Below are 26,177 nucleotides of genomic sequence, written 5' to 3'. Positions count from 1 at the left end.
GAGCTCACTTCACTGAAATCTCTGAAAAGGAAAAAAATTATAGTGTGAAGTACCCCTAACTTCACTGAGCTTTTAAAAGTATATTTAAATTTTAGTATATTTCATTACAAACATACAAAACCATATGTATGTGTGGGGATGAGGGGGAGACAAGCAGAGGGGCAGGGAAATGAGGGTGAAGGTGGGCATAACTCAGGGAGAATTCTACCTGACTTTCTCTTCTAGAAACCAGCCCTACATCAATGAACTCCATGCTTACAGCCCTTCGTTGTCTCCTTTAGCTCAAGGGTATATGAAGCAGTACTCATTCATGATGTGGAAGAGCTGTGATTTATGCCTGCAGTGTCTTCTGAAGTAGTACTCAAGTCTGCGATTTTCAGTTCGGGTAACTATATAAGAAAAAACATGCTGTCTCCCAATCTGGTCTATAGGATCCAAATATGAGAAATCCTTGCCCAGTAGCAAGATGGCAAAACTGAAAGAGGAGATGGGTTCTTTAGAAGCTGTTTCAGTGGGCACAGAGAGCAAGAAAGAGAAATGGAGACAAATAGGAAAGGATGGGTGATGTCACCATAATCAGGCTTTTTTCCCCCGGAACCAGGGTGGTCCCCTTCTGCGAAGGCCACTAGAACAGCCAAATGGGGAGGGATAAGCCAAAGCAGATTCTGTGTTTTAGAGTAGCCTCTTCTCTCTCACCTCTACATAGACTCACTTCTACAGAGTGGAACGACACAGAAAAGTAGTGAAGCTATCTTATTCCTGAGCAAGCAGACATCCAAACTTACATGTGAATAATTTCTCTTTAACAGCAAGACTCTTGGGGTGCCTGGGTGGCTCAGTCAGTTGAGCATCTGCCTTCAGCTCAGGTCATGATCTCAGGGTCCTGGGATCGTGCTCCATGTTGGGCTCCCTGCTCAGCAGGGAGTCTACTTCTCCCTCTGCCCCTCTCCCCCACCCCACTTGTGCTCTCTCTCAAATAATAAAATCTTTAAAAAAAAAAAAAAAAGAGCAAGACTCTTAATAGTGATTTAAGTAACAAAAGTGTACACACATCTTTGTGTTGTTAGTGTTTCTGTTCCTTAAATTATAGACATTCTGTGAGGTTCCCATGAACTAGGAACACCACAATAAGATAAAAGGTTTGTTTGAAGCATGTGATCCAGATTACTAAAGGGCTCTTTTCAATCACCTGTGTATCTGATGACCCTCATATCCCCACATCCCTCTGAAATAAATAATAGGAAGCATACTAAGAGGCAAACTTTGTTTCAATTACTTCATGGCTATTTACTTAGTATATACCTTATCTGAGGCATGGAATTTAAGGCATTAAGATTTCAGTTACCTTAAGTGCCAAAGCCAAGTCCTCACCTGGACCCATGCTGGTCTTGGGAAAACTCCATTATATGCCCAGCGATCTCCCGCAGTTGTAAATTGGGGTACCGGTTATTTCGGAAATCCTCCAGAAGCCTGCTCCTGCCAGAGGGCATGACATCAGACATTCCGTATCGCAACCGGGAGGAAGAAAACAGGGTGCTGCTGGGGCTGAAGAGGCTGGAGGCACTGCTCGCGCTGCGGTACTTGGCTTCAGCGCCTGGCGCAGCAGAGATGTATCTCCCACTGCCATTGGTGAGGCCTCCTGTTGGTTACAGAACAAGACAACTCAAGACTCATTCTTAAGGAATTCTGTTCAAGGAGGGAAAAAGCATCTCACACATGAAAGCCTGCATCGTTTCTGATTTTGTTTCAATTCTATTGCTTTTGTGTTAAGATCTGATTCTATCAGTGCCACAGTTTTTATAAGGCCAACTCACCAAGACGGAAAGAAACTTCTGCACAAAGACTGAGAGGGGAAATGCTTGGACCCACTGATAGGGGACCGCTAGCAATAACGGAGCAATGGTTAACACAGCCCTTAGTAAGGAAAATGATGGGGAAAGTGCCTGCCCTGTGACCCAACACCTCAGCACCAGGAATCCGAAAACACACAATGCACAGAGACTGCAAGTCGTTTTCTGCTCTGAGCTCTGGGGAGATTCCTGCCATGAGTAGAATAATCCCATTCCCAACGGAAACCCTTCCTTAAAAAAGGAAAAAAAAAAAAAAAAAAAAATCAAGAGTATCCAGATTGGTCTGTTTTATATAAAGAGCTTCCCAAAAAGCTTTGAAGGAATGGTTCTGCCACTGAACAGAAATCTGAAAAATCACTAAGGCACCCTAGGCTGAGGAAGAGACATAAGGAGTAGGAAAAAAGGACATATGCTTTGCAATGGAAGGTTTTCAAGATCTGCATCCGGAATGGGCAGCTCTTAACACCTTCTTTTGGGACAGAGCCTAAAATGATTGCAGTAGCAACAACTTTCATGCCACGGAGACTGATGACTGAATTGATGACAAGGGAATAATAATTGTGAATCTCTACACAGATAAAATAGAGGTAAGACCAAAAAGCTTATCAAAATGTAAAGCAGAGTAAAAACGTATCATGAGAATATATATTCAATATTCTTTCTTTTTTACAATGGTAGTTTTTTCTTAAGTTTACACTATAAAAAAAAAAAAAACAACAACTCCTTTTTTGTGTTACTTTACCCCACTCCTTTTAAACAAAAAGGCAAGGTAGGTAAGAAAAACCAAAATAAACCACAAAGAGCACAGATGAACAACAACTCAGGATCCATGAGAAAAGTCACCCAGCATGAACTGTCCATTAACTTCATGAGATGTAATGATGTCTGCTCTGGAGTTTAATGGCAGCTACAAAAAGATACCCAGCTTGGATTTCTCCACAGAATTCTAGGGCCCAGCTTCAAAGGTCTGGATCTCAATGAAAGTGATGGAACCAAAAGGAAATGGCTCAATGTTAACATTTGTGAAACATTTACTGAGCACTTGTCCTATGCCAGGCACTATGCTAGAAGTATTCCATATACACTTTTACTGAATTCTCACTGGTATTTTGGAAAAGAAGTTTTAAATTACCATTTAAGTAACAGATAATTAAGGCCCAAAGAGGTGAAATGCTCACCCAAAGATACAAAACCCAAGATAATTGTGGCTAGAATCTGTGACACAACTCAACTCCAGAGTAAGTGCCTTTGCAACCAAATGAGACTCATTTTCAGACTCAGTTATATCAAGAAAGGGAGGAGGTTTATAAGAATAGAGAATAGTAAGTAGCCATATGGCTGCTCTTTATTAAACCATTTCAGAAACAATTCTTTATTCCCTGGCCCGAGAAAGCAGAGAAATGGGCAAAGAGGTGAAAATCAAGTAAGTCAGCAGGTCCTGCAGAGTGTGGGAACAGCAAGGAACATGCTTAAGAAGAAGGAATGGCACAAACACAAAGAATTTTGAAAAGAAAGATATTTTAGGAATGTAGTCACTAATAAAGGCATTTAGGAAAAAGTAACAAATCAACAGAGAAATAGAACGAAACTCCTAAAAAAACCATCCTAATATGGATGACAAACATAAGGAAACCTGAACTGTAAATGACAAACTGCTTTATTAACTTAGAATGGGCAGCCCTGAGAGTTAAAACCCCCATATTGTGAGATTTACCTCCGAGATTGCAACCAGGTTCCACAATAAATACAAGAGAAAAATTTTCTCTGGCTTAAGTAAGGTGAAGGGAAAAGAAACCATTCTGAGACAGGCCAGAGCACTCTGTTCTTCACCAAGTCTGCCCTCTGGGGAAACCAGTTAACCAGAGCGTAACCTCCTGGGCTATCATCAAAGACCGACTGAGCTGGGGAAGGGAGATACACAACTCCAGCCTATTCAACCCATCCTGTCCCACCAAAAGGGGGAGGAAACAAATGAGAAGCCCTTGTGAAGCTGGAGGTCCAGAAGCACAGGCTCCCTAAAAGACCGAGCCCCAAAGATGGGACCACAGAGCACTGCCCCTCCCCGCACACCTCGCCAACACATGACCGAAAGCCTCTTTACAGCAGTTCTTTTTACCCGGCACATCATAGCTGGCTCTCACGAAACAATTACAAGGCATACCAACAGACAACACAATGTGAAGAGAAAGCAAGCATCGGAGACATACACGGCAGGGATATTCAAGTCATCAGACTGGGAACTGAACACAACTCTGGTGAATACGCTACAGGCTCTGACAGGAGAAAGCAGACAGCATCCAGGAACAGGTGGGCAATGTGAGCAGAGATGGAAGTCCTAAGAACTAAAAAGAAATGCCAGTGATAAAGACTTCTGTGACCAAAATGAGGAACTCTTTGATGGGCTTCTTAGTAAACAGGACCCACCTGAGGGAAGAATCCCTGGGCTAGAGGATGTATCAACAGAATCCCCAGAAACCAAAAAGGAAAGAGAACAAAGACCAAGAAAAACAGAATCGAATACCCACGGGGAAAAATCCTGCCTTCTTCACCTTTAAAGAAAAAACGGTCAAGGTCCCCAACATCTGACTCTATTTAATACAGGCAGAGGCAACACCGCTCACCAAAATGTTTACAGTAAGTTCTCCCCAGTCTACTCTCTAATACTAATACCACAGCCAGGTAGCCCTAAATTAAAATAAGCCCAAAATGAGTTGTCATCAGTGCATACTACTGAGTACAAAATAAGTTAATTTTCACATGGTTAATTTTACAGATGACAAGTCACTTTCAAAGAATCAGGTGAGCAATCACAAAATACTACATTACCTTTTAGAATGGAGAAGTAGGAAAGGCACACACATGACTAGTAAATAATCCAAAATTAGTACAAGTTACTGAACGATAAATTAGAAACATCTCTTGCAGTTCATGCAGGGACAGAGAAAACCATTTTGTGATTGAACTTTGCTTTTCTTAAAGGACTAAGTACATATAAGAACAGCAAGAATTAATTTCAAGAAGACAGGAATTCTATCATATAAAACTAAGTGCTTACATTTTTTTTGCCTTGGACAGATTATGAACTTTCAAGCTTACTTTTATTGTATTTCAACACTGTGGGAATTAACAAGCACAGTATACTTCTTCCAGGACACATGATAAGGCTGGGGGTTGTCAACCACGCACATTATATTACATCTGCTACTTCTTGATGCTTAGAGTTTAAAAATGGCACAATCTGGAGATTGCGGAGAAAACCATAAGCATGAAGAAGCATTTCAGGAAATGGGGAGGAGATGGGTGTGGAATGGAGACATCTACAGGGAGGCAAGACACAAAACTATTAAGTAAGAATCAGACCTTTGGGAGACTCATCTCCACATCCCTTACTTTTTCTAGCTGAGTTAAGATGCAACTTATTAGAGACAAATGCTTTAGGTACAGGTGAGACCCTAAAGGCTTCATCTCACCTACATATAAGCCACAAACGGGGACTGTAAGTCTAGTTGTTAATAATATTATCAATAGTAATATTAATAATTACAAAAACAATACTTTTTAATTTAGAAGTGTAACACACACCTAAGACAATTTCAGCATCTGACTTGCTCAGGGTCATACAAAACTTACTTATATTACTAAACACACATATGCACATATGTACATTTATGTATGGGAGAGATGGAAGGGAGAGACTGAGAAAGTGGGTGGGAGATTTTATTTCTTAAGACATTTCCACTCTAGGCCAACAAATGTGACAACTTAGAACAAATTCCTAGAAAGTCACAAATTACCAAAATTGACTCAAGAAGAAATGGAAAACCTGACCCCATAAGATGTAAACAGAAACTGAGCTAGTAATTAAAAATCTTCCCATTAGTAAACACCCAGGCCAGAATAGTTTCACTGTTGAATTTTATCAAATTGTTTAAAGAAATAATACCAATACTGCACAAACTCGTCCAGAAAACAGAGGGGGGCGGTACATTTCCCAACCTATGCTGTAAGGTCAATGTCACCATGCTAACAAGTCAGACAAAGAAAGGAAAATGACAGAACCCTTCATGAATATAGATGCAAAACTCTTCAACAAAAATATTAACCGACTCCAATAGGACCAAGCAGAGTTTATCCCTGGAACACAAGGGCGGATTAACAGCCAAAAAATAATTAATGTAACATACCATATTCACAGAATAAAAGATAAAAACCACACAATCATCAATAAACACATAAAAAGCACTGAACAAAAGCCAAACCCCATTCATGGCAAAACTCCTAAACTTAGAATAGAAGTGAGCCTGATAAAGGGCATCTATGAAAAACCTACAATGATCATACTTTAAAAGTAAAAGAGTAATACTTTATCCTCAAGATCAGGAACAAGGCAAGGATGTGTGCTCTTGGCTACTGTATTTAACACTGTGCTGGAGGTTCTAGACAATTGACAAGAAAATGAAATAAAAGGCATCCAGATTGAAAAACGCTTTATTCACAAGTGACATGATCCTATATATAGAATATCCTGAGGAAGCTACCCATACCTATTGGGACTAATAAGTAAGTATGGTGAATTTGCAGAATATAAGATCAATACACAAAAATCAACTGTATTTCTATAAGCAAGCAACAAACAATCCAAAACCAAACCAAGGATACAATTCCATTCATAACAGCATAAGAAAAAGAAGACAGGTAGGAACAAATTTTTTTTTTTTTTAAGATTTTATTTATTTATTTATTTGAGAGAGAGAATGAGAGAGAGAGAGCATGAGATGGGGGAAGGTCAGAGGGAGAAGCAGACTCCCCGCTGAGCAGGGAGCCCGATGCGGGACTCAATCCCAGGACTCCAGGATCATAACCTGAGCCGAAGGCAGTCGCTTAACCAACTGAGCCACCCAGGCGCCCAGGTAGGAACAAATTTAACAAAAGGCGTGTAGGACCTGTACACCGAAAATTTAGATACTTTGCTGGGGAAAATGGTGCACGCTTAAAAAGATGCACTTCCACCTCAGGCAATAACACAAAATTAACTCAAAACGGATGATAAATTTAAATGTAAGAGTTAAAACAGTAAAATTTTTAGAACAAAACACATGGGAAAAATCTTTAAGAGCTTGAGCTGGGCAAAGATTTCTACACCAGAAAGCATGATACGCTGGACCTTATCAAAATTAAAAACTACTGCACTTCAAAAGATACTTTTAAAATATGAAAAGACGGGACGCCTGGGTAGCTCAGTCGGTTAAGCGTCTGCCTTTGGCTCAGGTCATGATCCCAGGGTCCTGGGATTGAGTCCCGTACTGGGCCCCTCACTCAGCGGGGAGCCTGCTTCTCTCACTGCCTGCCATTCCTCCTGCTTGTGCTCACGGGTACTCTCTCTCTCTCTCTGACAAATAAATAAATAAAAATCTAAAAAAAAAAAAGATTGGTGTGGAGTATTTAAAAAAAAAGGAAAGAAGGAAGGAGAAAAGACAAGCAAAAAACATGCAAAGCAGGTATCTAATGAAGGAGTTGTAGCCAGGAATATAAAAAGAACTCCTACAACTCAGTAATAAGATAAACAACCCAGGGCGCCTGGGTGGGTCAGATGGTTAAGCGTCTGCCTTCAGCTCAGGTCATGATCCCGGGGTCCTGGGATCGAGTCCCACATCGGGCTCCCAGCTCAGCGGGGGGTCTGCCTCTCCCTGTGACCCTCTCCCCTCTCATGCTGTTTCTCTCTCGCTCGCTCTCTAAAAAATAAATAAAATCTTTAAAAAAAAAAAAAAAAAAAAAAGACAAACAACCCAAATTTTAAGTGGGCAAAAAATATGAGCAGACATTTCACCAAAGATACATGAATAGTTAATAAGCACATGAAAACAATGTTCAACATCCTTAGTCATGAGGGAAATGGAAATTAAAACCACAATGACATACCATTTCAAGCCCACCAGAATAGCTGTATTAAATAGCTGTATTAAAAGATGCAGAGAAGTTAGAGCTCTCACTGCTGATGGGAATGTAAAATGGTGCACCAACTTGGAAAACACTTTGGCATTTTCTCAGTAGGTTTAACATAAAACTGAAACACAATTCAGCAATTCTACTACTAGAGAAATAAAAAAATGTGCCCCACAGTAAGACTTGCATGCAATGTTCATAGCAGCATCATTTCTAATAGCCAAAACCTATAACCAACAAAAATCCTTCAACTGTGAATGGTTAGACAAGATGTGGTATGTCCATAAAGACGACGACAATTCAGCAAGAAAATGAAACAAACTACTGACACATATAAGATTATGAATGAAATCTCAAAAACGGGCAAATGTGGTGGGGGGTGGGGCTGGGGGGAGGGACACACCATGAGAAGGGAAAGAAGCCAAACAAAAGAGATCACATATTGTATGGTTCCATTTATATGAAATGTTCAGAAAAGGCAAATTTAAAAACAGAAGGTAGATCAGTGGCTGACTGGAGCTAAAGGTATGAATGCAGATTAATTTTAATTGGTCTTGAGAAATCTTACTGAAGGGATGAAAATATTCTAAAACTGATTTATGGTGATGGTTGTACAATTCAGAAAGTAACTAAAAATCACTGAACTGTAAGCCTGAAATGGGTAAATTTTATATGTAAAATATAACTCAATAAAGTTTTTCTTTAAAAAAAAGAATTTTGGTCTTTAAACAACTGCTAATGGAAAAAGCATTTAAGAGTCATAAGCAGGCACCAACAAGTGATTGCTGAATAAATAATGAGACACCAAAAAGTGTTGAATAAATAATAAGGGGGGAAAAAAACTAAGCTAACTAAGCAGGTCAGTGATCATTTGGAGAGTATCCTAACACATGTGTGACTTCGGGGAAGAAGTATGAAAATCGTTATGATGGAGAAAAGATCCACACTGGGAAAACAATAGAGATCTACAGGCTGGTATGTACGTTCAAATACTTGCTAGCTGTGTGGTGTTACGAAAGGCACGAGACCATGCTGAGTGTAGAAGAGAGTTACGAGAGAGGTGAACACAGTGAATGCGCGCACAGCACAGCTCCTGGTCTGAGAACCAATGGCCGGGGTCAGCAGCACAGCACTATTAACAGCAGAAACCGTATCACGTGTGGCCCAGTATATATCTGGCAAAGCAATGTTAAGTCTCCTGCACCAAAAATGGCTTCAGGACCTCTACATGAACACTGTTAGAAACCAATTCCCATACCTCTCTTTTCTCTAGGTTAAGACTAAAGCACACAAGAACCCTTCTGTCAAGGAAACAGACTGAGCGAAGGCCAAGCTCTACTGATCAAGACACAGGGTTCCTGAGGAATGACATGTCTGACTCACACAGTACCCGCAGCCATGGAAGTTCCATGCAAACACAGGCAACTAAATTGCTTAAATGAGCTCACTTGTTTCTAAAAGAGAAGATACGTTAGAAAGAAAACCAGGCAGACAGCAAGAGTCATTAAAATGAGAAATCGCTTGCCCCAACAGTCATTTCCTCCTTCACAGGGGAAACAGGAATGAAGAAGGAAGTATACTTCATGACAATGTTGATCCACTGGGAAGAGGAAAGTATGCATGCAAGTACTGATTCCAGCTCCATTTTCAAACCCCAAGAGCCACAGCATCTAGTTCAGGGGCTGACAAACTACAGCCCACAGGACAAATCTGGCCTACCACCGATTTTTGGAAATAAAGTTTGACTGCATGATAGCTACACGTCCATTTACGTTTTGTCTGTGGCCGCTTCTGTACTTCACAGCAGAACTGAATACTTACTACAGAGACCATCTGACCTGCAAGCCTAAAATATTTACGACCTGGCTCTTGGACCACCATCACCCCACCCCTCACCGCCCCCCCCCCAAAAAAAAGTTTGCAAGATTTAGTTGGCTTACTATGAATGTCAATATGAGCTGACATAGTTCAAATGTTTAAATCAAGGAATTAAAAGGGAAGACTTCTGGATTTGATAATGCACTGGTTTAAAAGATACCCTGGGCACATCACGTGACAGGACGTACAATGATGGTGTGGGCTTTGGAGCGAAACACATTTGATGCTAAATCTCTTCAGATAATGAGAAGACTTCAGCAAGATATTTCAGGCAATTTCCTCACTCCTGTACCATGGGCAAAATACCTACACCTGCCAGAGTTATATGTACAGCACTCAAAACCATTAATAGTAGCAGATAATAACTACAATAAGTATTAGCTCCTTCCATCTACACACTAAACTGGGACTTTCATTTACCCCTTACAATTTGCATTAACCCTCAGTCTTTAAAGCCAAGCATTCTGTCACTAGGAAACACTGTTGTGCAATGTACCCCCCATTGCCTTATCTGTCCAACATGGATTTACCAATCTAGAATGGCCTGACAACTTCTCTAAAGTAACGTCCATATGTAACCTGAGACAATGAGTTCTACAAGGACAGCTCTGACCACGTGAGATTTCAGGATACACACACACTCACACAAATGTGTATGTACATACATAGGTACGTATTTTTGCCTTAAAAACCACCTCTCCAACTCAGAGATAGCATTCTTGGTCCTAGAATAAGACCTCTACTATCCTATCCCCTTCAGGACTTCTTTGACTTTTATAAATCACTTCCCAGTCTTTGTCTTTCCAAATGAAAGCATACTATTCATGTTTAGTCCGTCCTCATCTTGGAGCCCATAAAGCCACTTATAATCTTGCTGGTTAAAAACTGAAAAGAGTCCATGTAAACTATGAGCTCTGGAAGATAATTGTGTGTCAATGTCAGTTCATCAACTGTAAAAGGTACCACTCTGGCTGGGGGTGCTGCTACTAGAAAAACCTGCTCGGGCGCCTGGGTGGCTCAGTTGGTTGAGCGACTGCCTTCGGCTCAGGTCATGATCCTGGAGTCCCGGGATCGAGTCCCGCATCGGGCTCCCTGCTCGGCGGGGAGCCTGCTTCTCCCTCTGACCCTCCCCCCTCTCATGTGCTCTCTCTCTCTCATTCTCTCGGTCTCAAATAAATAAATAAAATCTTTAAAAAAAAAAAAAAAAACCTGCTCATGTGCAGGGCAGAGGGTACAGGAGTAATCTCTGTACTTTCCCCTCAAATTTGCTATGAAGCTAAAACTGCTCTAAAAAAAATAAGTAAACAGAGGATTAAAAATAAAAACCAAACATAATCTTCTGGGGAAAGTGGCCATACATGATGACTTTTCCTAGGACAGTTTAGGTCTGTCATCACAGAGTTCATTGTTAACAGCACTCCCATCTACTCTCAAATGTGTCCTACCTTGCACCATAAGTTGTATGGTCACTCTACTTCAATGCCTCAACTCTCCTCATCTAAGAAATAAATCAGCACTTCAAAACGCAAACTCGGTAAGTATCTGAGGAAAGGAAGTATGCACCACCTTCCACCTCTTGAAGGACTTAGGAATTTGCCACCCGAAGTATTAATGTTAAGTTTCTTCTCATTCTTACAGCCTGCTGTTTACAATCCTCTTTTCCTTCCTCATTTTAGGATCTAGATGGTAACATTTTTAAATCCCCATACATAATAACAACCTAAACATACAGTTGAGAAATACACATCTATACTCATTAGCATACTAGGTAGTTTATACCAAAAAAAAAAAAAAAAAAAAAATCAAGAATCTGGCAATTTTTTCAAATAAAACGTTTTTGTGTGGGAAAGTAAGGTATTAGGCGTATATGGGGGGGGAGGGAGTCTGAAAAATAAGGCAAAATATTAATTGTGATATTTCGGTGGTGACACTAGATGAACACATTCTTTGTCTATGTCTCTGTGTTTTCCAGCTTTCCTGAAAATGAATCTGTACTGGATTTATAATGAAAGACTCCCACGTGTAGCCAAAGAACAAGATGTTCAGACTGAAGCTGAAGTGAATATATAGTGGATGCACCCAAACTTGAATAAATCCAAAACTGCTATGCTCTCTAGGTACAGCCTAAATAACATGAGGCACTTAAGGAAGGCACAGAACACCCAGGACACTCCTGGGATAAAGGGACTGTCCTTTGCTTACGCAAAGTACTTGTAATGTCATCAGTGGCAAGAGATTTCTAGAGTTCAAGGTGGTGTTAGAGTAATGGTTCTTACCCAGGTTTAAGCTTGAAGAGGATCCATGTGAAGAGAGGGAAGGAGGTGGTGTCTGTGAATGTCCTGGTCCCTGACTAGGGAGAGGCATGCCCACGGGTCCAGGAGAGGAGGAAAAGCTAAGGCCGTTATAAAAACTGTGTCCAATGGGGGTCAAGCTGCTCGATGTCCTCTTATAAAGGTCACTGCTGCCAGTCAGGGAGTCACGGCGGGAGCCACTGCCAGTGTTGGAGTTTGCAACTAAAATGGAATTAAAACAATGCAGATAAGAAAAGGCCTGTTCTTTGAAGAACAAGCCCAGTGACCTGTTCCTAACACTTTGATCCAGACTCCTTACCACCGCAAATTTGTCAGCAGAGACAGCCTAACTGTTCATGTGGCAGTTCTAGGGGCAGGTAAAGTAATAAAGAGGACATGGCTCAGGTTAACATGAAGCTTTTGTTCAAACCATCACACGAATGCTAAATTTACCTTCCTTTGGTGTCACATATTATGGGGTGGGGATGGGGTAAAAAGCTCGGACGGCCACATAAGCTATGGAAAAGGTGAAAGAAAATGGGCTAGAAAGAATGCCTTTCATCAACCCAAAGGTTCTAGTAGAAAAATGGAATACAGAAAAAAGATTTGTAAATGGGGTATTTCCCCACTACACAAGACTTACATGTGAAAGCCTATCTTCTCAAGATCTTCTCTTCTCAGGGTTCAATCAAGAGTTATTGCTAGCTCCCAATTCCAATCTAAGATTCTCTCTCTCAAACATGCCCTTCTGTTCTGAGATCACATTGTTCTACAAACACTGCCATTATCCCACTGTTTTCCTAACTACTTTCCTGCTTTATCCTCCCATCGAAATATTAAAAATATCTTGGTCTAATGTCCTTCTTCCCACTTTTCCATAATATCCACCTTAATTCTTCTCAAAAGACTGGAGCAAACTCCTGACTCTGTAAGGCCTGCATATTGAGGGGTACACTACCCTGTCGTCTTTGGTCAGTCCTCCTCCCTCAGTTTTTAACATTCACATTTCTACACTTCCCTCCACGTTCTTCCCAATGCCTGCAAAAAACCTCCCCTGGTTTTCTGATCCCTGAAACAAATCAACTATGAGAGTATAAATAAGTAGCAATATGAGCATAAACCTGAAATCAGCCCCAAATGTAAAACTTGATTTTAACAGTCCGTCATCTCAAAGATATGTGGGACGGCCGAATTCCCACGGGGCTCGGTCCAGATCTGCCTGGGGTATCTGTCCAGGGTTCCATGCATCATCAGTGTTCCACAAAGATTGCAAAAACAACAAAAATTCAGTTTTAACAGCACTTAAGTCGGATTTCTACCTGCTGTTCCAAACCCTCCGAGGGCTGATCCCAGGGTGGCGCCGAGAGAACTGCTACTTCCGAATCCCAAGGATGTGTTGGCAGGCTGGGCAGAGCCCTGGGAGAAGAGGGAGCTGCTCTGTGAATTGCTGCTCAGAGAGTTGTTGCCATAGAAAGAGCTGGATGCCAGGCTGTTACTGGGCTGCTGCTGGGGCTGGGGCTGGGGCTGCTGGGTTCCTAAAGGGCGAAACGGTCCATTTGTTGTTCCAGCAAGACCACCGGCTGCTCCATTTGCTGAAGCTGCGGCCGCCGCAACAGCTACGAAGAAGAAAGCAAAGCATTGGGCTGGGAAAGGCGCTGGCCGCGTACCCCAGCCTCGGCGCTAGCCTTCCAGAAACGCTGTCACGCGCTCCTAGCTTCGCAAAGCAGACATGAGCTTTGTAAAGAACTACACGAATCTGCCTTTGAGCCCTCCATCTGAGGCTTCTATTTTCTACTTCTGCTTCCAATTTGAAGTCAAAATACCATGGAAGCCAAATTCACTATGGTGGTAGCTTTAAAGAGTCTGCAGTTTAAAATAGGTACAGATGTCAAATGTAGCCATTTTAAATACGACTACTTCCTAAAATCTCAAGTTCCACAAATATCAATGTTGAGGACTTTTCCAGAACCACTGTTGGCAATATACGCAAGCCCCTCGAATTCCTGAACATATTGCTCTCTTCTAGATGTTCCCACTATTGTTCTTAATTTATATTCCTAATATATATACACACATATATAAAGCTTAAAATAAAAACCTATTCTGTCCCCCATCAAAATATATTGCTCTGCCCACTTCTCACTATTCCCTCCATCCCGCCCCCCTCCAAAAAACAAAAAACAACACCCCCCCCCCCCAAAAAAAACCCCACAAAAACAAATATTATCTTAAAATAATGTCAAGGATTTCTGTGAAATTAGCCTTGGACTTCTGCCAACGGTGCCATTTTGTGTGAGTAATCCAACTTCCTATGTTCACGGTGGAGCAGGTCCTTGCTGCTAACCAGCTGGTACATGGCTGTCAACAGAATCTATCGAGGTCACTTGCTGCTTCTGATTTTCTCTTTGAAATATTACAGGGCAGAATTGCTATATTGAGAACTGTCAAATAAAGTACATTTCAACATATTGTAAGAACATCATCCATCGCCCCTTTTGGACTACTGACAGGAGTTCACGAAGACGGAAGCTCACCTGCTTGCGCGGCCGAGGAACTGATGATGACTGGGGCAGGAGCTACAAGCCGAACAGGAGCTCCCAGACCATTTCTCGCTCCTGCATTTACCACAAGGGCGCCCGTTTGGTCATAGTAAGCAGCAGGAGCCAAGACTGGGTAACCTGGGAATATTAAGCCACATACAAGTATATATGAAATTAACAGTGTTTTCCTGGGTAGCTGAATATTGTCAACAGTCACAGACTCTCAGCTGTGGGGACAGACATACGTAGATGTCTCTCCTGGCTTCACCACCTAGATAGCTGTATGACCTTGCATCTCTGAGCATCCATTTCTTCAATTAGGATAATAATACCTGCCTCATAAAGTTCCTGTGACAATTAAAGGACGAATGTGACAGATCTAGCATGATATCTGGCACAATAGGGGGTAGTACTACTTAGCAGCCGCTAAGTGTTAGAAAGGGAACTCGGGGGGACACCTGGGTGGCTCAGTCGGTTAAGTGTCTGCCTTCAACTCACGTCATGATCCCAAGGGTCCTGGGATCGAGCCCCACATCGGGCTCCTTGCTCAGTGGGGAGCCTGCTTCTCCCTCTGCCTCTGCCTGCCACTCCCCCTGCTTGCGCTTTCTCTCTCTCTCTCTCTCTGACAAATAAATAAATAAAATCTTTTTAAAAAATAAATAAAAGAAAGGGAACTCGGCAGGATAGTGAACACCCGTGCTCTTCAAAGTGCTAACCAAGGTTATCACCAGAAATCATACACTGACAGTATTTTATGTTTTTTGACTAGAGAAGTAACGGAGGGTACAAATGATTACAACAATTACAGTACTTTCATACCTCACAACAGTGTAAGCACAAATATCCTGCAAGTTAGCAGGTAAAACCTAGACACACTTCAAATAATAGGATCTTTCACATCACCATATGAGATGGAATCTCCAAATCCTACTGAATAATAGGAGAAATTACAGGTGACTTCCCAATAAAACCTGAATGCTTAATAACTAATATAACAAATGATACATGTTAAAGTTACTCAGTGAATTCATAAATAGATCAATTAATTGGGCTACACTCCATGATCAGTAAGAACCCATACATTTACGCTGAGGTCTTACAAGGACCTGTTTCAAAGGAAGAAACACAAATTACTTCCAACCCATGCAAAGAATAGGACCAGGACAGTGAGCCAAGAAAAACATATATTCAAGATAAATATTAATCACGGGCAGGCAGCTATAAAGCACCTCTGCTGTTGGCTTGGGAGAAATCCTAGAAACGTGAGGGATCGCCCCATCAAGGAACACTAGGAACTTCCTAATAATACTGTTCAGAGACATCAGCATGAAGGCTAAGGCCCTGGAGTGATGCTAAAGTAGCCTGCCCACTCCTTCTATTATCCCTAATCCTAAGGGAGAGAACAGATCATCACAAAGGAATACAGCACACTCGAAGCAATGCGTGAGGAGATATATGTAAGACGAAGACTGGCTCAGAACAATTAGGTGCTCTCATCAGCGAACTATGGTCTAAGTGAGGGCAAGTGTATGTCATCTTTGCCAGTGCCCAAATAATGACAAGCCGACACAAGCTTAAAGCACTGCCTGTTCTCCTCTCAATCTCCCCCAACAAGCAGACTGTTTTTCCCTCCAAGTATTAGAAACAACAATGCAGCCTCACCTGGCATGCCTGCAGCCAGTCCTTGTCCAAAAGCAAGGGCAGAATTCACTGCTGCAGCTGCCACTAGTGGATCTGTTTGCTGTCCCTGCTGGTTCTGATTTGGGGTCAAAGGACGCTGGCTGGCTCCTCCACGGAGAACCTGGGAGACAGAAATAAGTCAACTACTTTCTTGTCACTGAAAATACCTAAGACCCACCGTGTGCTTAAGTTGGGCCAACTTTTAGAAACTGATAGTTGTAACTGTTTTTCCTATAATGTTTTCTATGACATTGCTGTTAGGATAAAAATTCAATTAGCAACATCTCATTTAGTGAAATCTCATTCTACCATTTTTAAACATTATTACACCTTTATAAGCAGCCAAAAGCATTAAAAAAAATGATGATTCATTAATCAAATACATAATGACTATCATCTGGCAGGTACGAGAGATAAAGCAATGAAACAGACAGAGCCCCTGCCCTCTTGAAGCTTTTATTCTAGTGAATGAGACAGACAATAAATGGCAACTCTATAAAATATCAGTGCTCTGACAAAAAGTGGGTGGAGGAGTCTGATGGAGTGGGGAGGGGAGTTTAGATAGGATGAACAAGGGTAATCTACCCACACAGATTAAAATATCTGTGTCTAAAGGGGGGGAAAAAAACCCACCAAAAGTCTGTATTTTCTTTATGGAATATAAGAGCACCTTCTCTACCTTATAACACTATTCCCATTCTACAAGGCCCAAATGGCCCCAAATGAGCTCCCCAGATTTGACTTAGGAGGCTTCTGACCTGTTTCTATTTCTCCTCTCATAAATTCCACAATAGACCGCAATCTAAATGGAGATGAGTGTCAAGAACACTGCCCTTTTCAGTACAGAAGACCAGTTCTGTCACTGTGCTGAAGGATCCACTTTTTATGAATGAAACACGGATATCAAAATGGTGGTAATCATTCTTATTCTGAATGCTCTGAAGAATCTACTCCACATGATCTATATACTCCAGCAAGTAAAAATGCAAAACCCACAGACCAAGGCTAAAATTATAAAATGTGTTTTGCATGTTTTCAAAGGCAAAAAAAGTTCTTATCAAATCACTTTAACTATCACTCTGCTTTTTATAAAAATTAGACATATGATCAGGAACCTGGGTACAGATTATTCTTGGTACCATTTGGTAAAAAATGTAAAAGAGAAACACCACTAACACTCAACTATTAAAGGAGCATAAGGGAAACACCACCATCCGTACTGGCAAAAAGAGTCGTGTAGACACTTGGTTGACTCCAAGTCTCTTATTTTCTTATCTGTAAAAGTAGTGAGAGTAATGGCTGATCTTGCAGATCTGCTGGGAATATTAGAATTAATGTCTGCAAGGCACAATACCTGGTACCCAGGAGACAATCAATAACCAAGAGCTAATTACTATCAAAATATTTGTTTGTGACCTAAAGAATCTAATGGACTTTAAAAGAGAAGGAGTGCTTCAATCCACATCGACAGAAGAGTCAAGGGAGGCTGCCCAGTTGAGTGTTTGCACCAAGACTTAGAAGATGCCTCACCAATGACCCAGAGGAGTTCTCACTCTAGGAATAAAGTAAACAGCGTGTACAGAGATATGGCAAATACTAACAGTTCAAGAACGACTAAAACATCAATGAAAGCATCATTTCCATAGGGTATTGTGAACCAGGTTGGTTTATGTATGGTTAGGAGTTGTGTAAAAGGTTGGGGGACAGGCGAAGGGACAAGGTGCCTCAAGAAAGAGGTAGTTCAGACTACTGGGCCCAGTTTTAATGAGAAGAGCAGCAGGTTTCCTTTTTGTCCACTGTCTAGAAATCTGTGTGGGACCCTGATGATTAATCAACGTTCTTAAGTCAGCTGACAGTATTCATGTATTTTAATTTCATCAACAGCTATCAAGTCTGGATTTTATGGAAACAAATTTTACAAGTAACAGTTTAACATCGAATAAAATCAACAAAAACAACTGAAGATCTGTGTAAAACACTATTTTCAGAGTCTGCTTACTATCTACCTTTACAGTGCAAAAGCTGTTAAATTCAAATTTCTTTTCAAAGGTTACTGATCTACATACACAGCTTTTGAGATCTACCAATACTTAATATGCAAGTAGATGCTCAATGGGGATATTTTAATTAATAATCATTCATCCTTCTATAGTTCACCATGCTCAGTAGAATTATCATCTACACAGTCTCCCCCAATCTAGAAAGTTCAGAAGCCATTCTAAACGCTTCTCTGTCAAAATGCCACATCTAACACCAAATCACCACCAAGTGTGCCTACGTGTGCTTGGCTTCATCTCAACACCCAAAGAGTTTTTCTTTAGCAAACATTTTGAAATAGAAAAGAACAAAATTTTTGTCAAATGTCAAAGGAACCTTCACAAAAAGGATGAAAAGGAATCAGAAGTAAGATGGAGTGCCTGGAACGTCACTGACTGTGCTCAAAGTTCCAGCAATCAGGTGTGGAACAGTTACCATGCCTAGAACATAACAAATGTTCTGTTTTCTGAAAAAATGTCAAGGCCAAAAAGGTCAAAAGCAAACTTTTTTTTAAAAAGGGCCTCTCATTTCAATGACTATGACAAAGGAGTTCACCAAGAAAATCGTATTTTCCTAAAACAACTGAAACCAAAAACTAACAAAAACAACACTGGAACTAAAATATGGCTGCTTATCAAAAAAGGAATGCCCGTAACCTTTTCTCAGTGGGATCTGTAATAGTGGATGACAGAAAACCCTGAAATGCAAAGGATTACAGTGCCCATTTTACAGCTAAGGATATAGCTTCTCTATATTCTCTATATTCACGCAACACACCCCTAGGTGCAAAACCAGTCAGTAATAGAACAAAGACCAAATCTCCGGTTTTCTGTAACTCCAAACATCACCATATGGTCAGAAAGTAACACAAGCTGTGAAATAACAGATTTGTGTTCAAATCTTAACAATTTAATATCTGTGTGACCCCGGGCACACAAATTCTATTTCCTCAATCTTATGAAGGCAAGTCATATAATTTATCAGAATTAGAAAATATAAAAGAAATTATAGGTAGAGCACTTAGCTTTAAACAAAAAGCTTTCGGGGCACCTGGGTGGCTCAGACGGTTAAGCGTCTGCCTTCAGCTCAGGTCATAATGATCCCAGCGTCCTGGGATCGAGCCCCGCATCGGGCTCCCTGCTCAGCTGGAACCCTGCTTCTCCCTCTCCTACCCCCTGCTTGTGTTCCCTCTCTCTCTGTCAAATAAATAAAATTAAAAAAAAAAAAACCTTTATAACAAAAAGCTTTCAAGAAGAAGTATTTACTACTATTTTTCTTGTGCACTCTAGTAGAACTAATTTTAAAAACACAGCAATTACTTCTGTCTACCAAATCCATACTGGGCAGCCATTTTTTTTTTTTTTTTTTTTAAAGACTTTGTTTATTTATTTGACAGAGAGAGACACAGCGAGAGAGGGAACACAAGCAGGGGGAGTGGGAGAGGGAGAAGCAGGCTTCCCGCCGAGCAGGGAGCCCGATGCGGGGCTCGATCCCAGGACCCTGGGATCATGACCTGAGCCGAAGGCAGACACTTAACGACTGAGCCACCCAGGCGCCCCCTGGGCAGCCATTTAAACACAAAGATCATCACACAACTAAATACTGACTATCCACAAAGAGTAAGCTTATTAAATATATTCACAAGGATCACCCATTATGTCAACAAATTATCTGCTAAATTCCCTTACATACCTGGGACAAGAGTTGTATCTACTGCAAAGAAAATCATGTATTAGGGCACCTGGGTGGCTCAGTCGTTAAGCATCTGCCTTCGGCTCAGGTCATGATCCCAGGGTCCTGGGATGGAGCCCCGCATTGGGCTCCCTGCTCAGTGGGAAGCCTGCTTCTCCCTCTCCCACTCCCCCTGCTTGTGCTCCCTCTCTCACTGTCTCTCTCTCTCTCTCTCTGTCAAATAAATAAATAAATAATCTTTAAAAAAAAAAAAATCATGTATTAGCTTCCAAAAATTTATCTTACTATAAAATTACTGACCAAGGATAAATTGGCTAGAATTTCAAGACCTGTGTTTTTTCTATAATTTTGCAGAATCTAAAAAATTAAACATACACTCTCTTAGTGGGACTAGTAAAAACCAAAGCGTTCTGGTTTGCATCATGTCACAAGTACATGGACGAGCATGGTGTCTTGCCTCTTTAATTTGACAATGTGTACCAAAGCCTAAATGTTCATTTTACTTGCTTGAAAAAAACTCCACTTCTAGGAATTTATTCCATGGAAATAATCACACATTTATGTAAAGGCTATCAGTTATTTATAACATCAAAATATTGCTAAATTAAATATCAAATAATAGTAAGCTGGTGAAAATAAAATATGGGATACTCTGACAGATTTAAAGATAGCCAGTAAATATTTCTAAAAAGCACTAAACAACATGGAAAACTGTAAAAACTGTAGGAACTCAAAACCATTGGACAGCATAACCCCAAATTTATCAGAACCTGAAAAATAAAGCTAGAACAACAAATACCACCCATTAATTTTGTTTTATCCTGACATGAGGATTTTTCTCCTTTGAGTTTTCCAATTCACCATAATTTTCAGCAATAAACAGGTATTTTTCTAGTAAGAAGGAGAAAATGGCCTATTCAAAATAAAAGGGCATACTTAGTTTTGTAGTTCATTATTCTTTCCCAACTCATTAAAAAGCTCTAGGTTAAAACAGACGTAATAGGTTTAAAGATTTATATCCAGTTCAGCTGATGTTCTCAATAAGCAGTCTGGAGAACGAGGCTCCCCGTCCGTGGCAAGCTGCCTGCGGGAGAGGCAGAGGTGATCTGAGACCAGTGTTTGGAAAGCAGCGACGGCATCCCATAGTTATGGCAGAAAAGTAGCTCTTACTAGCAGTATGAGTACTCGTTTGCCACTTGCTAACCATGTACCCTTAAGTGGATGATCCTCTACGTGCTTTGCCCCTACACAATCTCATGATCTTACCTAGGTATGCAGACCAAGAACCTGATCATAAAACGCATTCGGTAAGCCCCGTTAAGTCTCAGCCTGAACTCAGGTAACACACACAGTGGGAACTCGCCGATCCACAGCATTTCTCTATCAGGAGCAGCATTACCTTTTAACGATACACGATTACTAAAATTCACACGTAGAGGGGGTAAATTCTGTTTACATTTACCTGCTGCTGGCCTTGCTGAGCCTGTGGGGTAGTCTGCTGATTCGCAGAATTAGTTGCTGCCGCGGCGGCAGCTGCTTGCTGCTGGAAAAGACTGGCAGGGTAGACTCCCCAGGGAGTGACTCCATAATACTGGTGAGGGACCACAGCCGGGCCTAAAAATAGCGAGAGAAAAGAAGACAAGTTTAGACTAGTCAGAATCATCTCAGGGTTTCCGAAGGCTACATCGGACTCAGCAGATCCTACAGTAAAATAGTAAGGATATATTGATTCGTTCTAACTGATCATGAATTCTGTTTTTGAAAAATAGAACATATTTTTATATTTTTATGAAAGTCTTCTGAAGTCACTAATTTACTCCAGGCCTAGATGAAGAAGCTAGTGAAGGACAAAACACCAAAGATACCACAAAAGGGAGAATAACTGATTGAAGTTGGAAGGGATGGGTTTAAGAACAGAAGAACTGGCCTTGGTAGGAAGAAGGCAAAAGGCCTGTGCTTCCCCTGAGAAAGAAAGGACATGGGACAGACAGAAACACAGTTTGTTGTTTGAAGGGAAATAAATGGCGAGTCTGTGTGCATCAAGTGAAGAAAGAGAATAAAAGATTAAGCTGTGCCCTGCTCTCAATGGTAAGGATGGCACCTGAAATGACGGACAGGGACAGGGGCCCCGGTGCTTCAGTAACTCCTGAAGCAGGAAAATCCATCAGTCTTCAACGACATAACCCAGACACTCCACTGGACCTCCACTGCTCAATTTCTAAGAGGCTTGGTTCTCCTATGTCTGTGTTGGAAGTCATTCAACACAACTACATTCAGACATTGATATACGAAATTTTGAATTTAAGTCAATGTTGAAAACAAACAAACAAAACCTTACAGACCTGCCGAGTGTCCTAAACAAAACCAAGCACTCTGCTTCAATCTCAATGATCTGTTCACCTTTGGCAACAGGCTCTCGCTACAGTGTCTGCCGTACACAGTATGCAACACAGAGGTAACACAGCCATGCAGACAGCAGCCTGGGTGTGGCAGAAATCTACACCACAGAATTCTCTGAAAACGGCAGCAAGAAACACCAAGGCTTCAGTTTGCCAACCAAGACAAGCTCCTCATATCTGCTGAAACACATCCCCCAATCAAAAGTTTCTTAAAACACAGAGTTTAAAATATCTGCAACTTGACTGAATATAGATAGAGTTCCAAAGAGCTATTTCGAATGTGTCTATTCTGACATGGTAGCTAATCCTGCAGAAACACAGATTACAGGGTGCCTGGGTGGCTCGGTCAGTTCAGCTCAGATCATGATCCCAGGGGCCTGGGATCGAGCCCTGCATCAGGCTCCTTGCTCAGCGGGGAGCCTGCTTCTCCCTCCTGCCTGTCGCTACTCCCCCTGCTTGTGCTCTCTGTCAAATAAATAAATAAAATCTTTAAAAAGAAAGAAACATAGATTTCATTAAGTCAAAATTAATTGGAACATATGTTTTGTTTCCCAGTTTTAAGTTTCTAAGATACAAGTAAGTCAAATTACATCACTGCCCAGTACTGCTCTGACATTTCTGATTTGGTATTTTCTGCCCCTGTGGGCCTATTAGCCAAGATCAAGCAGCTCTGTTTATAAGGTTACCCACTGTGAAATACTACATCTGGATGTAAAATAAACATGCTGCTTAGAGAACCTAGGTTACAGTAGGAGCTATTTTTTTTATAATAAGCAAAGGGGTAAAAAATCTTTTAATTCCTCAGAACTTGAAGGGTCTAAGAACCATACCTCCAAGTTAGAGAGTAGGGAGCCCCAAGCCCACCTGACTAGTGTTTACAAAGTAGGGTGGTCTTGGGCATTTACAGAAGAGAATGGAAGAGACACCACAATGGAGACTTAACCTATGCCCTAGTTTCCTCACCTGCGAATGGGTATGATAAGGGTGAGGATGTTGCCACATCGATGGGGAAAGGCTGGATTGTAACCTGCAATGACAATCTCAAGGCTCTGCCACATGTCAACAATAAAACCTTCAGCTGTGCAGAGACTGCTGTTACCATAAATATTTATATAAGCCTCTTCAATTTTCTCAACTAGCATTTCTACTACTTTCCCTGGTCACATGGCCTCTGACTGCAGTTAGGAAAATACCCCCCGGGATGCATGATCAATGGAGCTTGGCTCATCAGGATGCCTGCTCCAATTCCTGTGTGATGCACCCCCCACAAGCATATGCAATTTCATAGTTTGGGTGGTTAACATTTCTGGTTCTGTGTGAAAGCCCTGAAGTCTTTTTCAGTCTGGCTCAGCTGATGGGTAGGTACAAAAAGCAACACTCTCATCACCAAACTATGATTTCAGTGAGGACAAGTGTGTTGTCCCTAAGACAGTTGTTTTAAATGACATATAATAAGTCAGCAGAGAAAAGAAAGAGAAAAGATAATTCAAGATAGTGTGGGCATTGTACACTATAGTGAAGTGCATGCAAGGACTCTGAGATAGACCTGGTTCAAACCCCAACTCTGTAGTATTTAAGTAGTGTGACCTCGAAAAAGACAGCTGAGTTCCAAATTCCTAATCTGTAAAATCAACATCCAGAGCACCTAGATGGCTCTGTCAGTTAAGCATCTGACTCTTAGTTTCAGCTCAGGTTGTGATCTCAGGGTCATGGGATCGAGCCCCGCATCGGACTCCATGCTCAGCGTGAAGTCTGCTTGAGATTCTCCCCCTCTGCCCGCCGCTACCCCTGCTCACACACGTGCACTCTCGCTCTCGCTCTCTCTCTGAAATTAAATAAATAAATAAAATCTTTAAAAAAATAAATCAATCATCCAACAACTCATGAAAGAAAAGCACTCAGCACAATGCTTGGCAAATAGTTAATAAGGGCTGAATCAATATTAAAGATGGTTAGCAAAGATCATTCTGCCAGGAAGAGCTTTCTATCTCCCTCAAAGGCAAGGGGGACAGAGGAACTATACTACATACACTCCCATCACGACGCATGCCAAAATGTGAATAATGCTGAAGAAAATAGTAAGAAATTCTATACTGCATCTGAGTTCACAATGGCAAATCGCATGCTATAAAACAGTAAGTAAAATCTTACAATAATAATATTTAATTATGATTAACATGACTTGGAGGGATCTGTTCCCAGAGAATTTTTACTTTGGAAGACACTGACTCTGTCCTAACGTTGAATTCAATCTACCATACATGTGTGAGTCCATTATGGTGCCAGCAACTGTGCTCCAGGGTCAAGTAACAGAAAGGCCTGCTTTTGAAAGAGTTCAATCTCAAGGGGAAACAAACCACTCATGTATATATCCACAAGCAAATAAATACAAAATAAAAGTAAGTAACAGAGAAAGAACAGGGGAGTCAGCAAAGGAAGGGTTTCTAGGTGGTGACAATGCCAGCTAAGGAGATCCCCAGGAAAAGAATGGGAAGAGTTTACTACGGAGGACTAAAGAGACCAAAGACAAAGAGGCCTAAGCAGGTGTGGTGCCTGCAGCAAGCTAAAACCAGTTTAGCACTGCTAGAATGTATGGTGTGAGCCAATGACAGCCAATCTGGAGGGGGAGAAAGTGGTATGCATGTAGAGACATCCATATACAAGTCAGAGAGAGATCAGAGTGGGTCCCAACCCTCACTAATCCTCAGTATGCCATGGCAGCTCCTTAAAAACAGTGATCCAAGGAACGGCACACCACCACCCAATTAGGATGGAATAATCAGCCATGTCTGATCTATGGTTTGGGTGGATAAGACAGAAATTGGTGACGGGCTTCTTCTCCGAGAAAACACCAAATGGCAGATGACACTGGTGCTGCGGGTTTATTAAAGATAATACAGCATGAGGAGGGAAAAAAAAAAAGAGAAAGAAAAGAAACTGGTGATGGTTTAAAGCAGAAAGGTGAAAAGGTAAGATCCATATTTAAAACAGTTTTCGAGAACACTGGAGGGGAGGGGTAAGGAAATTAGGAATACATAAGTGAGAATAGGTGCCAAAGCCTAGGTAAAGAGTATAAGGACCTACACTGTGGCAGACTACAGGTAGTACGAAGACCTAGGAAAGGGGATAAATTCCCCAACTACCTACAAGCAACTTGGTGGTTTCGTGGATCACAAATACCCATACAGGAGGCAGCTCATGAATTTGCCTTTGGATATGTTCGAGTCTGAGGTTACAGCTAAGGAGAGCTATCCAAACAGGGAGAGGACACTGGAAACCAGGAGAAAAATCTCCACCGGAGACCTGGATTCAGGACAGAGTACAAAGAATGCATGCCAGCCCCCACGACTTTTTAGCAGGGGATAAAGTCCCGCATGCAGAAGAACACCTCACCTAGTGTCGCCGCTGCAGCCAGTCCAGCTGTGTAGGGGTCCGTCCCCGGGGGAGCAGCGCTGATGATGTATGGATTGGGGACAAACGCAGCGGGCGCTAAACCTGCTGAAAACACACCTGTCAGTAAAAACAAACCCAACTAGAACTGCAGCCCTACCAAATACCTACACAATTTGGCTACTCACTGCAGGTGAGGAAAAAAAGAAAAAAGACAAGACAGGATAGGTTGAGAGGAAAGAGGACTTTTAAAAAGACAAAATAATCCCTATACTAAAGATCAGGGTGACATTTATCTGTTGTCTTTCTTTTTGTCGTTTTGTTTTGTTTTGTTTTTTGTTTATCTTTGCTAACAATTTAAACCATGAGGCAGTTTTAAATTCAGCACAATTTCTCAAGGACCATTAAAATTATGGCAGGCTAACATAAAGCAACTTAAAAGACTTTGTAATGGGATGGAAGGAAGAATTTATCTCC

General features: G+C 41.3%; 1 protein-coding gene and 1 non-coding gene across 14 annotated transcripts in view; both read right to left on the bottom strand.

Moving 5' to 3' along the window:
* The window catches only part of PUM1 (pumilio RNA binding family member 1), a 139,936-nt gene that overhangs the window by 21,117 nt on the left and 92,642 nt on the right, over positions 1–26,177 (bottom strand). For 5 of the 13 annotated variants that reach the window (XM_035019256.1, XM_035019265.1, XM_035019255.1 and 2 more), the window contains 7 exons: positions 25,704–25,820; positions 21,374–21,525; positions 16,165–16,303; positions 14,497–14,640; positions 13,282–13,578; positions 11,948–12,184; positions 1,372–1,639 (listed from right to left, as the gene is read on the bottom strand). In XM_035019256.1, coding sequence (XP_034875147.1) covers positions 1,372–1,639; positions 11,948–12,184; positions 13,282–13,578; positions 14,497–14,640; positions 16,165–16,303; positions 21,374–21,525; positions 25,704–25,820 — 1,354 coding nt within the window. The remainder of the gene's footprint in view (positions 1–1,371; positions 1,640–11,947; positions 12,185–13,281; positions 13,579–14,496; positions 14,641–16,164; positions 16,304–21,373; positions 21,526–25,703; positions 25,821–26,177) is intronic. The other 8 variants (XM_035019266.1, XM_035019259.1, XM_035019260.1 and 5 more) reach the window with 5 other exon arrangements.
* Positions 15,971–16,048, bottom strand: LOC118020477. Its single transcript, XR_004681911.1, has one exon. It is a non-coding gene; the product is annotated as a small nucleolar RNA SNORD103/SNORD85 (small nucleolar RNA).

The sequence above is a fragment of the Mirounga leonina genome, unplaced genomic scaffold (genome assembly GCF_011800145.1).
Source record: "Mirounga leonina isolate KUSES-001 unplaced genomic scaffold, KU_Mleo_1.0 Mir_173, whole genome shotgun sequence".
NCBI classification, from domain to species: Eukaryota; Metazoa; Chordata; class Mammalia; order Carnivora; family Phocidae; genus Mirounga; species Mirounga leonina.
Note: the sequence above shows the minus strand (reverse complement) of the source record. Positions and strands in the feature narration are given on the sequence as shown.